Source organism: Convolutriloba macropyga, chromosome 4 (genome assembly GCF_964194025.1).
Source record: "Convolutriloba macropyga chromosome 4, txConMacr16.3, whole genome shotgun sequence".
Taxonomy (NCBI): Eukaryota; Metazoa; Xenacoelomorpha; order Acoela; family Convolutidae; genus Convolutriloba; species Convolutriloba macropyga.
In genome coordinates this window covers 78,640,644-78,657,723 of record NC_134471.1, presented here as the reverse complement: position 1 = coordinate 78,657,723, position 17,080 = coordinate 78,640,644, and the positions used below count along the sequence as shown (strand labels likewise).

Here is a 17,080-nt window from a genome sequence, read left to right as displayed (position 1 = left end):
TGTCTCAAAATATTTCAGTACTGACTCATAGTAATTTTATTATGATTTTTACTATGCCCATAGTTCTGATCATGACACTTTATAGACATTTCATGGTAAAATTCATAGTAAAATTCTGAGCTTATTCTGGACATAATGAACTAAATTCTGAACTGGATCTTTTCCGTTTGTTACCCCCCCCCCTCCCAGTACGTTATGCGCCCCCAGTTACAGAGCACGTGCCATTAGATAGTAAACCATTGTAAAAATATGGCACATGCGTCTGGGGGTTGCAAATAGTATGCGCCCACTAAGCTGGGGGCACAGACGGAAAAGATCCTCTGAACTATTACATGTAATGGTGTAATGGGAGTAGGAAGCAACAGTTGTTAGACGAGGAAGTATTTGAGGAATTCGGCATAGCTCAGTTTCCCATCCATGTTCGTGTCAATGTCTGACATCAAGTGGTACAGATCCTCTTCGTCCAGTTGGATGCCATGGTGGCGCAATATCTGCACAAACAACAACAAAATGGGGTCCGTTTTTGCAACCCCCCCCCCCCCCAGAAGCACTTGCCATAATTTTGCATAATGATTTGCTATGTTATGACACTCTCTAACTATGGGGGTGCATAACGTACTGGAGGGGGGCACCAACGGAGAAGATCCAAAGTTATGTAAACAAAATTGGGATCTTTTCCATTTGCGCCCCCGTACGTTATGCACCCCCAATTACAGAACACGTTCCATTACATAGTAAACCATTGTAAAAATATTGCACGTGCGCCTGGGGTGCAAATAACATGCACTCACTAAGCTTTGGGGGACACAAAGGGAAAAGATCCCAAAAATTTTGCCTCAAATAAACAAACAAAACCTTCCAACCTTCTCGAGTTTTTTTAATTTGAGTATTGTTATTCTTGAAAAAAACGGACAAACGATAAAAAGCTCAGTTAGATGAAAAGTCATAATGGTTCCTTTCGGCTCAAGACATAAGATCAACGATTACGCAATTTCTAAAATTACTCCTAATTTTTCTTTACCATGAATCAATTTTCAAACAGAAAATGAAGATATTTCACGAATACTTTCAGAGTTAAATGCAAAGATGTAAAAAATTACAGAACAGCAGAGAAATTTATCAAGAACCAGCATAGCGTAAACAATCTTTTACTTAATACGTCAAAAAAACAACTGGTTATGTTTTTAACATTTGAAATCCATACTGTGCAATACAATCTTAAAACATGAGAGCTCAGATTTCATTATTGATATACAATAACGGTAACATACAATAACGGGGGCTAGAATTATGTGGGGTGCGTCTATAATGGAAAATACCCGATAGAGCTTTAAAAACCAAATAAAAGACCGATTAAAGACCAAATAAGAGCTGAAACATATTCGATAATAATAAATAACAATGTGCTGGGATTGGCCAGATATGAGGAACAGACAAGACTGTCTATATTTGAGGAACTAATAATCTTCCTGTAAAAAATAGAGCACTAAAGTGAAAATCAACAATTAAGATAAAACAGGCCAAAATTTCCAAAAGCAAATAGACCGATCTCAAGCGCAAGGTGAACAGCGGAGATATTGATTACATTATATTGGCGGAAGCATCTTAGCCATGCGCAATGAACACAAACATAATGACATTCTGAAAACAATTTCTTCTCAAACCCGGGTTAATGACAAAACGCGCAGTCGGCGTACGAAGGAGGGATAGATCGGCTAAACTCAAAGAAGGGCTACGAAACAGCTTAAAAACTACACAAACCAAAGACAAAATCAGTATATATATTCAAGGAAATATCACTAAACGTAGCTTGAAAGTGACAGAAAGCAGAACCGAAAGAGATGTCTAGAGTCATATGAAGCGAATGCTCCAAAGATAAGCGCATCTAACACAGACATACAACCGTGGAACCTCTAATTTCAACTGTATTACAATAAAAAAAGATGAGCGGGATGATGATCTCTTGCTTGATCTCAAAAATTTAAAAATTGAGCGGGCAAAATGAACAACCAATCTCATATCGGAAACTTTATAGCTTCAGCATTTGTTCAGGTTTTAACTAAAATCAACATTCTTTTCTGAAAATTTAATGGACTTGTATATGGTTTCTTGTTTTGTTTTCTTGTAAGATAATTTTTTCTATCCAGATTTTACAAGGTTACTTTTCTAAAAGAACTTTTGAACTCAATCAAAGACAAAATCAGTAGATATATTTAGCGACACATCATACGTAGTTTGAAATTGACAAAAAGTAGAACCAACAGAGATGTCTTGAGGCATATGAAGCGAATTTCCAAAAATGGGAGCAGCTTACACAGACATACAGCCATGGAACTTCTGGTTTAAACTGAATTACAGTAGAAAAAAACTAGATATGAGCTGTGTTATTCACATTGACCAACTTCCTCCTGAAAACTTTCCATAAGATCAACGAACGAAAGATAAGCTTTAATCTTGCCAAATTTTGTTTTCTAGCAAGATAATTTTTTTTCTATCCGGATTTTACATGGTCACTCTTTTAAAGGAACTTTTTAACTCAACCAAAGACAAAATAAGTATTTATATTAAAATAAACATCACCAAAAGTAGCTTGAAATTGACAAAAAGTAGAAACGAAAAAGATCTCTTGAGTCATATGAAGCGAATGCTCCATAGATAAGCACATCTAACACAGACATACAGCCGTGGAACTTCTAGTTTAAACTGTAATACAGTATCCAAAAAGAAGAGAACTTCATAACTTCATCTTGATTACTTCATAACTTGATGCAGAACTTGGTAACTTCAGCGATTCTTCATGTTTTAACTTGAGCAAATCTCCTTTTCTGAAAGCTATTGAATATTTATATTGTATATTTTGTATATAAGCTTCTTCATCTCTTTCGCAACAAAGTTTGTCCTGCACAAACCTTGCAAGATTTTGCTAGAAAGTTTTCTCCAAATTTTACAACATGTTGCAAGATAAAGTTTTAATGCCAGATAATTTTTCTCTTTTAAATACGCAAATTAGGGTAGAAAAATGAAAACGTTCATAAACGATCTGCATACGATATCTTTAATGAAATCTAATAACTATTAAAAATTACTCCGATCAGGCTCAACAATTTTTTCAACATGGCGTAAAAATTCGCCCTGAATCATTAAAAATAAGGAAGAATGAATTGTACACTTTATTGATCGACTTGTATCAGGTTGATGAAATAAAGCAAATATTGTAATTTATTGTTTTGTAATTTCAGATCAACTTAGTTTTTGCTCAAATTTACCAACTCTCCAGAAAGCTTTCTACAAGAAAGTATAGAAAAAAGCGCCAAAAAAGCAACTAATTACAACAGAGATTGACCGAAAAGGAGTTTGCAAAAACCGTGCAATATAGCTTTCAGTCTTGAAAGATAATTTTTTATCTTTCAAAATCGTGCAAAATAAAATTTCATCTCGAAAAAATTTGTTTTCTTGAACGATGACATTTTTCTATCAAAATCTTACAATATAACCTTCTTCCAATGAAATCTTTCTAAGCCCTACAGGATAGGATTTCAACTAGTCTGTGTCAGATTGATTGTTGTTTTCAGCTAGAGCGGAAAGGATAGGGTCATCGCACACTAGTTAAGTCAGAAAAGAGAAAAGGATTTCCACGCTGAACTCTCATCGTTGAGATGCGACAGCAATCACATTCAGTTGAGAGTGGAAAATCACACTTTGACTATTTTTCGCAAGAAGTGGTCTTATGGCCACTTCTGTCGACGGAAACGCGCAAAAGTAAATGACAACTCAAAAATGTGAGCATAAAAAGTCGGTCTAACAATTACTAATTGCATTAAAATTCAGACGTCTGAAAACCCAATCTCAAAAAACAAATAATGAAAAAACTTTATGAACAGTGAAATGAAACCTTCAAAGACAAACATTTGAAAAACTCCACATTTTCTTATTTAAGAAAAATTTATTTAATAAAAAGAGTACTTAAACATTGGAATAAGAACGCGAAGCAAGCAAAAACATAGCTGGCAGATTGCTGGAAAATAGCCGCGATAGACGCTTTTGGCCTTCCATGAATTGAAACAACTAATGAAATGAAATAGATAAGAAAGATCGACCACCAGTCTTTAATAGACCACTGGACTTTTTGGGTCAGATTCGGACTGTCATTTTTATGACACATACGGTCTATACTTAAGACTAATACTCAAGAATTAGGGCATATAAGTTTGGCACTACTTAAGTGCAAACCTAAAAGCAGAAATGACGTCACGCATACAAATTTGAACAGGAAAGCAGTAGAAGTCACTGAAGTCATTGAAAAAGTCAATTCCAAGACGTCAGGTGGGAAGACGAAACAAAAATCTGTCAGACGAAAAAAAAACATAACAGGACAAGTCCTGACGTACAATTCAAATAATTTTCATTGACTAAAGAAAAAACTAGACCTAGAATGGACTAGAAAAATTTAGAAAAAAATCAGATAAAAAATGAAAAAAAGTAAAAATCAAAGTGAAATGGCCGTATGTGCAAAAAAAACAATAGCAAGAAATGAAAATTTGGTTCAAACAAAAAAAACTAGGCCTAGAACGAACTACGAATGGATTGGTAAAACCATTTAGAAAAAAAATCCGATCCAACAAGTGAAATTGCCGCATGTGAACAAAAAACTACTAGCGAGAAAGCGAATTTATCTTCAAATACCGTTTTCTCACTCTACTTAAAAATTAGAGCGAAAAAATTTCACGCCGCAAAACCACTCGCTTTTTTCCGCTCCACTTCCTGTTTCGGCGTGATCAAAATCCTTACTCCAATTTGACTTCAAAAATCATGAAAATGTGTGAAAAGATCTTAAAAAAAGACAGCGCCCCAATACAGTTCAAATTCTTTGAATTGTAAAAAGAATCAGGAGCGCAATGATAGCCGACTGGAATTGCTGACGCGGCTATTAAAAACAGATAAAACCTATTGGACCCATTTTTTAACTATGAATGCTTATGAAAAAGACAAGATGGAGTGCAAGATGCGTACTAAATCTCGTAAGTTCTTGTAACATCTTGCAAGATAACCATCTAGTACGACTGAATAGTTATCTTGCAAGATTCGTACTAAATCGAACTAAAATTGGACAACTCAGTACGAATCTTGCAAGACAACTATTCTGCAATATCTAGGGCAGAATAACAGTCATATATTATATAGAGTCATAGTTCCCATAATGGCTATAAGGTAATGCCCTCTGTAGCAGTTGAACAGAATTTTATTGCAGCAATAATATTTTTCACCTTTAAGAATTCGTCCCTTTGCAAGAATCCGTCTTTGTTCACATCGTGCTGTACAAAAGCCCTTCTCAGATTCTTCCACTTGGCCAGAATCTGCAATCAAAAATCAAACAAACAATTAGAGAGCATCCAATGACGTAGAAAACGCATTAGTTAGTGAAAATAAACAAGACATCCGAAATCACGCATTTTTCCAGAAATTATTATAAACTCAAAATAAAACTTTTTTATTCGAACTTTGCAGTTAACCCATTTTGATATTCACAGACAAAACTTACCGCAAAAGAAAATTGTCCCAACTTAACTGAAATAAATTTACCTAAACTTTGAGAATACTATTTACCTGATTTCACATGTTGGCACTTTTATTTCATAAGCCCTCGAGGGTTTTACTACTTTTCACCCCGATTGATTTAACTGCCCACATTTTATCATTATTTTTTTTTTACTCAACATCTTGTTTTCCCGTAAATTTTTCGCGCAAATACCTTTTCCCCAAACTCTATTTATCAGTAATTTCCGACATCTACCTAGAAACTTGTTAACTTAAACTTGAATATTCCTAATTTTGAACGTTTATTTGTACCAATTAACATCATGATGAATTGATACAGAAGTGAATTAATCGAAGGTTTGGATGGTAGGGGTTAAACTAAAGAAGTGTTAAAAGCCGGAATATTGGTCTGAACAAAAAACTTTGAGAACTCAGCTAACGAAAAAATCGCACAAAGTTCGAAATGCAACCGAGAAAACTAGAACTCGAATTAAACATTCACCGTATTTTTTTTTTACCAAGGTATAGGTAAGTAGATTTCACATCTACAAACGCATGAAGTCACCATAGTTGGGTAAAGCAACACTAAGTTGAAACTAACAACATTACGTATGCTGCACATCAGTACCCGGACTGAACTTCAGGTTTTAATCAGTAATGATTCAGTGAAATTGCTTGTTTTAGATAACTTGTATCAGAGCTCTGATCATGTCCATTTGAGACTTGGAACGTCTTGATTCAAGTCTTAAGTCTAGGCGGCTCTTGAGTCAAGTCTTGAGCACAGTTTTTAGCGTTAGTTTTCTATCGTTTCGCAACGAAAGAAAACATACCCGGCAGATTGCCGGAAAATAGCCACCGTTGATTCCAATAAGCATGATTGGGATTGAACGAATAGAATATATTGAAAAAAAAAAGATTTTTGTACAAAAATATTTTTTAAGTCCGATTTATTTTGATGGCATTTCGTAGTTGAACATACTTCTGTTTCTTAGAGCGAGGCTACAGGGGCTACTATCAACACCAATAAGCATTAGAGGTGGTAACTAAGACTTATAGGAACGACGTTCAAATAGCGGGCATCTAAAATTGGGCTTTATGTGTTTATCCCGTTTCTATTTCTGACTTCAAGTTTTTATACCGACTCTGTTTATTTTGAATTGCTTTGCTTAGCAACTGATGTTCAAATTCACTTTTAGCAGAATGAGAGAAGAGAGAAACTAGCCTAGAGAAGTCAAAAAGATTTCACGCAAAATGTCGAAAAAGCGGCAAAATGGTAAAGCGAAAAAAAGTTTGACGAAGTAAAAAAAAAATACGAGCGCAATAATAGCCGGCTGAGAAGATGAGGGCGGCTATTAAAAAGCCACCATTTACGATGGCTGGCCTTCAAATCACTCCAAAGTGAAAAAAAGAGCACAAGAAAATGCGAGCTTTCCTACGAAGTTCACTTAATAGAAAGAAAAAAATGGATATTCCCCAAATATAACACTCATGGCCACTCTTTTGTTCACAATGGAAAAACCTCGTTTCGTAGTGATATGGGAAAATTTAAGTTGATAGATGCTCAAATCAAATAGTTTCGCCAGATTAACAATTTTCTTGCCAAAACATGACAAATTTTTGCTAATGTTGAAATGCATTAATTATGAATAATGTCTTTTCATTTCTCTACATTGCTTAACTGCGCAATAATCATGACATGCCAAGTCTTGGCCATGAATTGACTCAAGACTTGCCAAGCCTTGACAAGTCTTGAAAATTGAAACAAAACATGATCAGTTCTGATTTGCCAATTCAAGACGCTATTTCACTGGAGAAGTGCTGATCAAGGCTTGAAACTCGTTCAGGGTACTAAATCGTAGACTGGTACGGGAGGACCCTTGAATAATTTCACGACAATTTTCGTGTCAAACATCTCCATCTTGAATAATAAGTTATCAAGAATAATATTCCCGCATAAAAATTGACAATTTTTAAAGAAAGAGTGAAAAATAGATTTACAATACAACCAAACAGTTACAATAGAACCATATAAATCAGGTTAAAAATATACGAATTGTGAATAATGAAAGCGAAACAGCTGTTACGCGGTGTTCCAATAAGCAAGCGAAGATGAAAGATCAATCTTCATTTTTTCAAATGATTGTTATCTCTATTCGTTACATGATATCTTTACCCAATGCCAGAATACATTATGCTACAAGAATATCGAACACATTAAAATCATTTATTTGGTAACTGATTGATTTTATGGTTGTAATAAAATTAATAAATGCTTGCATGACTTTCAAGCAATATTTTTTTCTTTCAAGTATATTTTTACTTTTGTGTACTATTTTTATTCACTTGTTTGAAAAAAATGATTATGCAAGCTTGTTTGATAAAAAATATTAGGTTTTATTGAGACATCTTAGCACGCAGGGTATTTTGGCATTGGGTATTTTGTTCTGACTCTCTATGCCTCTAAATAACTAACTGTCCATGCAACAATTCAGCTACCTGCTAACTAGCTTGAGTTTGGGTGCGGCTTCTAATATTATCAATTACCTGTAGTTTAATCTGTTTGGGAAAGTGGCGGCGACGCGGTTCGCTACTCTGGGAAAAGGGAAGAATAAAATCACTTCTGATTCTGTTCTGATTTGATTCGATATTCCAGTTAAACGAAACTTGAAGAATAAGATTTTTGGTAAGAGAGTTAAGATATGTACAATATGGTAATGTCTTTGCTGGTGTTTCGAAAAATCCGACATCCTATCAAGACATTTTCAAGGCATGTCAAGATTGATGAGGAAAATTTGGATACAGGATCTTGTTAAGGAATCCCATGTTTTGTTACAAAATTCAAGATATTTCAAATCTAGGTAAGATTCATCAAGTTTTCCTTCAATGAGACACCCCGTACCCAACTTTCAGAGTAATTCAGTACTGATTCAGACTGTTCATGTCACATTTAGCACTGAAACCCTCTGACTCAGACTCTGATATTTTTCTGATTCAGACTCTGAATTAGACACTGAATCAACGGTAAGTCTGAAACTTTTGGCGCTAACAATGTAGAAAACAAAGAGCAATTTTCAAAGTTTGGATCTATTGAACCCTAATTTTAATCTAGATAATCCTTTAAACAAAGATCAGCAAACCTGACATACACAATGAGGTTGCAATACAACATTAAATGAAGTATATCTATACACAAACGCTAATTAATAAGGACCAATAGGGTTTATCCACATTATAACACCCCCCCCCACCCAGTTACATTATGCTATGGTATAATTACAAAATGGCAAGGAGACGACTAGTTCTATGTACACTGAGCTGGGGGAGGGGGGCTGTGGAGGGGCATAATGCGAAAGACCCAAGCATTCAAACGAGAAAAACATAGCCGGCAAATTGCCAGAAAATAGCCGCGATAGACGCTTGTGGCCTTCCATGAATTGAAACAACTAAAGAAATAAGATAAACAGATCGACCACCAGTCCTTTAATAGACCACTAGACTTTTAAGGTTAGATTCGGACTGTCAATTTTATGACACATACGGTCTATAAGGAGAGCTTTTTCAAAATTGATATTCGTAATCTAAAACTCGAGACTAATGTTCAAGAATTAGAGCATATAAGTTTGCAACTACTTAGATGCACACTACTGATTTTTAATTAAAATGTTCATAATATTTAAAGTTTCATAAGTGAGTTCAGAAGTCATTTCTTCGAGTGAGGTAAGCCACGCAATTGACCTACAAGCAGGAATGACGTCACGCACACAAATTTTAATTGCAAAGGAATAGAAGTCACTGAAGTCAATTCCAAGAAGTCAATTCCAAGAAGTCAGGTCGTGAGAATCATCGATGGAGACGACGAATTAAAAAAAAACATAGCAGGACAAGTCCTGACGTACAATTCAAAGAATTTTCAATGACTAAACAGAAAAAACTAGACCTAGAATGGACTATGAACTAATTGAGAAAATAATTTTTTTAAAAATCAGATAAAAAATAAGAAAAAAACAGAAAATCAATGTCCAAATGCAACATTTGAACACTTTTTGTTCAAACACCGTTTTCTCACTCTACTTTAAATTTAGAGCGAAAAAATTTCACACCGCAAAACCATCGCTTTTTCGCTCCACTTCCTGTTTCGGCGTGACCAAAATCACTACTCCAATTTGATTTCAAAAATCATGAAAATGTGTGAACAGATCTTAAAAAAAGACAGCGCCCCAATACATTCAAATTCTTTGAATTGTAAAAATTCTTTGAATTGTAAAAAAAACCACGATGTCCCCAATAATAGCCGCTATCGCTTCGCGGCTATTAAACAACATTCAGAATAAATGAATTGTTCGGGGTGGGTGGTGGTGGGGGGGGGGGGGGGTGGTTTGATTAATAAAAGTACTCACCCTAGTTCTGAGTACTTGTATGATACTGTTAGTATCAATGGGAGGAGCTGCCTCCATTGGTTTCTGTACCACAGGTGGAATGTACAGTTGGAGGAAGCGGAGGTAGTGGAAATTTCCGTTAGAGTGGATGTCGAATGCCTTGCAGAGTAGATCCACCTCTTTTCTTGTCAATTCCACTCTGTGCTGGTAGAACAAGTTCTGAAATTTGCAAAAAGTTTACAAATTTCTTTTTACTAACTATAGTAACGTTAGATAGGTTTTCAGTTAGTTAAGGTTATACTCTAACCACTTATTAAAGTTTAATGTATCTATCTTTACAGTTGCCTAGATTTGCAAATTAACGCCTCTGCATTAAAAAAACGTGCTGAAAACCCCCATGAAAAAATCACCACCACCAAATTTTAGCTAGAAAAAAAATCCCAAGGAAAAATATCCTCACGGAAATACCCCCCCCCCCCACTTGCACACATGGCTGTTTAAGAGCTGCGCATTTAGGGTGTTTGGTGATGCCTCGCGGGCCACGGCTCTGCCTTAGCGGCCCGTGGGACTTGACATGAAACAATCACAACCGAACAAATTATCGCGACCGAAACTCAATGTTAATATGGGGGTTCCTTTCCGTGGGGGAGGGGAGGGGGTATTTTCGCTAGAGGGTTGACATTAACAGAGGGTTGAACGAAAGAGGAGCTAAGCGATAGAACAATTCAGTGAAAGTCAGAATGACGGTAGAGTGCAAATGAAAGAAAAAAAAGTGAGACCTTTGTAGTAAGATAGTCAACATGTGACCTGCCGTATCTGTCTCGGCAGACAAAAGCCTCTTTCAAACTACGTGTGATCTGAAAGACGAAAATGAAGACACGATCTAAGCAGACAAGTTAGTGCAGCAGATAATAATGTCTTCTATGAATTCTCAGCCATTCACGCACTGAGAAAACTCTTTTCTCTTTTAAATAGTGAATGCTCTTATAAACTATAGTCAGTTTACTGATTTTATATACCATGTATATATACCATTGACTCAGGCAACATTACATTTAACTTGTCGTAAAAAGTTAATTAAGTCTAATTCGCCCGCAGAAAATAGTATCTATCTTTAACAAAACCTTAAAGCTATAAAAACAGCCCACATCGGGTCCACCTTCCCGGGATGACCACCATACACCGATCTTAGACACCATATCATAGTCATATATGATACCATATCTAGGCTTCTTAGATACCATATCTAAGACCATGCAAAAAGATGAAAGTACTCCGAAACGACGGGTTTTGGGTTGCTATACAAAGCTCTAGAGGCATAATTGCATTTGGAGACGGAATTGAATTCTTTTTTTTTCAATGATTTCTTAGATACCATATCCAAGATCATAGGCTTTTATGGCCCATACAAGATCATAAAACGCTTTTGTGCAACCTCAATCTTTGACTCAAAGATGCTTTTAGCAACATCCTATGGGGGTTCACGCGAAAAAAATGGACATCCAAAAATTACTCATGAAAATTTTATGGGTCTTGGATACATTTTATGACCCATATAAGATCATAAAACTTTTTTGTGCAACTTCATTTTTCGCCTCCAAAAAACTTTTTACAACATGTTAAGGAGATTACAGACGAAACACTGGAAAAGTTTTGGACGTTCCAGCAAGAAAATTTGTCAACTGGACAACATCATTGCTTCTTTCTAGCCAAAGATTGTTCAAAGAAAATAATTTCGAAACCATGAGCAAAACACCACGACATTCTCAGAGGAATTTTCAATGCTTTGATTTAATAATGACAGCATAGCAGTTCTGTTTTTAGTTTTATCAAAAACCTCCTTAAACTGCAACAAAAAATGTTAAAATTATTGTTTTCCTGTGTTTCCAACAAATTTCTGGCAACTTATTCTTGTATGCAATATACGATTCTAGTTGAACAAATTAAAAAATATAGGCGAAACTCCAAAAGAGTTACTGAAGTGTTTTTAATGTAGTGAATTACTAATTATAGCAAGACACAATTGAGCTTCCTTTTACTTTTTAGTGTTTGACATTAAACACATTAAATTAAAATATATATTTAAGTTCTAACAAGGACGGAAAAGCAATAAAGTTTGAAAATTTATTGAAAGCAGTAATATTTTTGAAAATGTAAGAAGGGAAAAAGTGGTTATTTCCAGTTGAAAAATAAAATTTTTTCAAAGAACGTTAGGCGGATCATTCTTTTGGTTTTACAATCTAAATACTATTAGTAAGGTGGGACATCAATTTTGTTTAATTTAAAAAACTCCTTGAACTGATAAAACATCACTATTTTTAAACAATTAATAAGCGAAAAAGCTCATATTTCCAGTTTAATGATTTAGATACCATATCCCAGATCATACAACTGAACATTTGTTTTAATGGATTGAAAAGCCTTCATTTGTTTGCAATGTGTCTGACATTTTTGCTGAACCTTAGAAACCATATCCAAAATCATATACGGCGTCTTAAGTTTAATATCTAAGTTCAATATCTAATAAAATGTTCTATCGGAGGGAAAACCATCAAAAACGTGCTGCTCTGCCTTAACTACCAATTTCATGTAAACTCATGAAAATGATACCAAAGATCATATATGGCTTTTTAGAAACCATAACAGGATCATGCCAAAAATTTGTCTTAGACCTGGATGGAACCATATATGGTCTCAGATATGGTATCTAAGAAGGGTCATTCCGGGTTTATTAGTTGCATCTACGATAATACTAAAGCTAAAAAAGCAGTACACATAAAACAAAGACTTCAGTTCTTTCTTGCCGGGTTTTAAATTCTCGTTAACTATGTCCTATAACGTTATCAGGTTCCTTAAGCATTTCGGGCTAAAATAAATTTATATGACGTGGATATGGTAGCCAAAAAAATCTATCGTGGTAAACGTCAACACGAGTGTTCAGTTGCATGCCAGTGCCCTAAACTTCCTTCAATGACGTTATGTTCCAAAAACAAGAGATTAGGTCAAGTAAGAAGAACGAAGAACAATTTCCTACTGCCTCTTCCATATTAACAAAAAAACCTTCCATCCTCAGCATTATTTTGTGTCAGGCATTTTAAAGAAAACAAAAAATTTTGGTCAGGGAGGAGTAGGAAACACATCTAAAAATAACACAACAAGCTTCTATGATTACTCAACAAAGTTGTCCAAAACTTGATGCCAACTAGGTAAAAAAAAAAGGATCGCTGGACCACATGATTTGAAAGCAGACGTAACGATTAGTAGAAATAAATGTTAATACTAGTGACATGAGTATGTGTGAGTGAGAAAAGGTTAAAAGGGAGGGGGTAGGAGGGGTTGGGTTGTTCACTGTGTCACACCTCGATGGTGTTTCGAGTGACGTATCCATGTCCGATGGAATCCATTTGTCTCAATTTGGAGCGGAACTCGCTCAACATCTCCACCATCTGATCATAGGAGCAAAACATCAAATTTCAAGACCAAGTAGAAAGAATTATTTAACCTGATAAATACTATTCCAATAATGCTGCTTTACTTTAACTTTATACTATTTATTTTGAGTGTCAGTATTAAGTACATCAAAGCAATCAAAGCTCAAGGTCAAGAAGAAAGGGAAGTTAAATCAAGTTGAAAAAATATCTGACTAAAATAATACGGCAATATTAATGAATGATTACGCAAGAGCGAATATTCGTGAAGGAAATTAGATACAGTGGCAAAATTTTTGAAAAAGTTCTGTTTAATTTGACTCTAAGGCCTGAAAAGAAGGAGATTGAGATAAATCTACATTTGGTGATCACAGAATTTCTCGACTCAAAACCAATATGAGTAGTAAAATTTGGGGTGGTCTACCGCTGCAACGCTTAGGTGATATGTCCATTACTGTATCAGCGTTTCTTGTGAACTGCTCGAAGATCTCCTCTTCTTGTAATATCTGATGAATTAAATCGCAAGAACTGCTCATTGAAGGTCTGGGAAGCGCTTGTTGGCGTAAAAATTCTGGCTTTGATCTCAAAGAGGACTTTACTCTCATGACGGATATAGGATTTAATAATCTTCTCCATGTGTTTTGGATTATCGTTTGAATAGACCAAAATGTGTTGGTGCTCAAATGGTATGTCATTACACCATCTGAATTGCTGCTGTGTCTTTTGTGGCTCATGGTTAACAACTGCAAACTGCCATTCCGTAAATTGGTCAATCCAATGTGCTAGTCCTTTCGGCTGAACTTGCGTGGTGAGGTTGCCCTCTCTTTGATCAACTTTGCGTCTTTTTGTGTTTAGCTCAAAGGAAAACTGAGATGGAATTAGGACTTGAGCGCTGTAAACAATATATCGGAAGTTATCTGAGGTTTCTGGACTGTTTTTCATGGTTATTTTTGATAAATGCGAGAAGTTTACTTCTTCGTTGTTTTTATAGAGCGATTTGTTTAATTAGGTCTGATAAAAACCCAAAACTGAGATAGCTTTGATAACAAAGACAAAAATGAGATAGTTTTGTTTGTTTGTGTTTGATAAATTATAATGGAATCCAAAAGGCAACGTAACCCAGGTGATTATGCGTTTACGCGAGTTACCATCTGGGCCATGTTGCCTTATTTCAGGTTTATTATTTAATGATTTAAAAAGAAAACTTAGTTAGATTATGTATTGGTTAAGAAAATATTGCATGACTATTCGGCGAATCGCTTATCGCAATCGTACTATAAGTTTGTATTACTCAGCTTTAGCGTGATTTCGTCTAAGTAGTTTTGGTATCCGTAGCTCGGCAATGTAGGCATGCTTCCAGCACTAAGCTGTATGATTTTGAAGTTGGTTCGAGACTGGGCTGGGAGGGATCCTATTTCTGTGCGGTAGACCACCCCAAATTTTACTACTAATATGCACATAAATTAAAATCAAGATATAAAGTGACATCACAGTGGGAAAAATCAATAATTCTGGAGATAACTAACCTGTGGCTTGATACGAATCATAATCTCTTTCACTTTATCTCTCTCTTCAGCGAGAGTCAATTTCTTCTCTGCCTTCTCTTTTATCTCGGCATCCGTCTCACCCTAAATAAACAAACAAACAAATAAAATAGCAAAACCACGAAAAAAATAAAAAATTTTATACAAGGGTGAGCAACTCCAGCATCAACTTTTACTAAACTTACAAAACCATACAAAAATTTAGAAAAAAAATGTGCCCCGTTTTTCTCTGTGCGGTTACTAAACAATGCCGTCTACTATATCATAATTGTTATTTGATGTCAACTCACCTTTCCACACCTGTCTGGTTTAGACTTAAGAAGAGCAATCTTCCTCTCTCTCCTCTGCTGGGCTATTCTCTGCTTAGCCTGGGCCACCAATTCCTCATCGCTCACTAAATAAACAAATAAACAAATGTAAAAAATAACACGCAAAGACAAAAATATGAAAAGTGCGGTAAAAAAACTGAAGGTTAAACAATCGTGAGCTTTAATGTCAAAATTTGACAAAACTTAGTAGTAGTAGTAGTAGTAGTAGTAGTAGTAGAGTAGCAGTAGTATTTGACAAAACTTGCTATATTTACTCTTCAAAATACACTCCAAAGAGATCCTTTGAAAACAACACAACGAAATAATAACAAACAGCGAAAGAAAAAATGAAAAGTGCAGTAACCACAAGTTAAATAATGTTGCGTACACAAATTTTTAGACATGCAGAAAGCATAATTAATTTTCTTAGGACGAAAGTTGCACTCAAATAAACCTTCAAACACCCAGCACACATAGATGGCAGGGATGGCTTAAAATGCATAAAGATAAATTAATATGGTATATAACAAAAAGGTATACAGGAAAAATTACTCCTATGAACAACTAATTGTTGGATCGACAGGAACAAAACGAAAGGGAAACACACTGGCTGCAGAATTTTTGGGAATAGTGAAGCTATCTGATCACATTAATTGACACCAGAAAAGACGAAGATGCAAACTCACCGCCCGTATTTTTAAAAGGTAAAAGAAAGCGTTCTGAAAAAGCATTATCTACTGAACAGCTTTTGAGGCCAGTGTATATACTCCCACTTATCAGTGTTTTCCGTGAAAAAAAAACATATTACGTAAGCAGAAATGAAATAAAACCTAATTGGTTAATAGATATCTAAAAGTTCCTCTGAAGACAAATTGCAAGTTTAAAAGACAAATTGCTGATTAGCACTTAAAAATATCTCTGCTAGTGAGAAATGTTGGCATCTCAATGATATCTTATGTACTCAATACCGAACTAGAAAAAAACAAATTTTAGGCTAGATAAACTTGTTTGCCTGGAAAAATTGTAACAAAATAACTGATCCTAATAATAAACTGAGCTGTTGGATGAGTAACGGTGAGCTCAACTTCCAGGCAGAAGGCAAATAGACATAACACTGAATAATAACACTTAATTCTTCAAAAAAAATTTAAAAAATAACATAAAAAATGACGTGGTCGAACCTGTTTATTACGTTTCATTCTTTTTATCTTTCTGGCCTTCGTCACTACTTTCTCTTATATATCGTGCTTTGCAGAAAAAAAACGAATCTAAAATTTATTGAATTGAACCAGACAGCAACGTAAATTAGAACGCAAATCTTAAGTCTGCAAAAAATTTGAAAAAAGAATGCGATGGAAATTTAAAGAAAAAACAAATTCAAAAACAATCCGAAAAATTCTGAAAAACAAATCGAACGTTATCGTCGTTATGGTATAAAGACACGTAACTTGATAGCTACCTATTATTCAAATAAAAAATACATGTGTCTGATAGATATAAGTTTGCTCAAATAAACACGTGTGCACAGAAACAATTCATTTGGAAACCAGAAAACTCTTCAAACTGCTATTTTCTTAACTTTCTGAATAATTGTTACGTCAATTGGTCACTTTGCGCATATTGTTTTCATTTAATCTGACAATTTAGTGTAATCAAAACCAGTACTCACAAATCAATCCAAGAACGGTAACAAAAAATTTTAAAATGGACAACATAGTCACTCTTTCTATGCGTCAAAAAGCACTGCCCCAAAAAACTGAATGTTTGGAGCGCGGAGTAATTGAAGAACATAAGTGGAATAACAACATACAAACAAATTCAATAACAAAAACAACGATGACGAGAAAAAAAGAGTTCAGGATGCAGAAAAGGCTCAAGTGTTCAACAAT

At 35.0% G+C, this 17,080-nt stretch overlaps 1 protein-coding gene across 4 annotated transcripts in view; it reads right to left on the bottom strand.

Annotated features, from left to right (window-relative positions):
* Nucleotides 1-243: 243 nt before the first annotated feature.
* The window catches only part of LOC142337917 (uncharacterized), a 54,640-nt gene continuing 37,803 nt past the window's right edge, over nt 244-17,080 (bottom strand). Inside the window, exons 21-27 of one of the 4 annotated variants that reach the window (XM_075387554.1) lie at nt 15,174-15,277; nt 14,866-14,967; nt 13,271-13,357; nt 9,933-10,130; nt 8,080-8,127; nt 5,265-5,354; nt 244-491 (exon numbers count right to left, since the gene is read on the bottom strand). In XM_075387554.1, coding sequence (XP_075243669.1) covers nt 369-491; nt 5,265-5,354; nt 8,080-8,127; nt 9,933-10,130; nt 13,271-13,357; nt 14,866-14,967; nt 15,174-15,277 — 752 coding nt within the window. In that variant the 3' untranslated portion in view covers nt 244-368. The remainder of the gene's footprint in view (nt 492-5,264; nt 5,355-8,079; nt 8,128-9,932; nt 10,131-13,270; nt 13,358-14,865; nt 14,968-15,173; nt 15,278-17,080) is intronic. The other 3 variants (XM_075387555.1, XM_075387557.1, XM_075387556.1) reach the window with 3 other exon arrangements.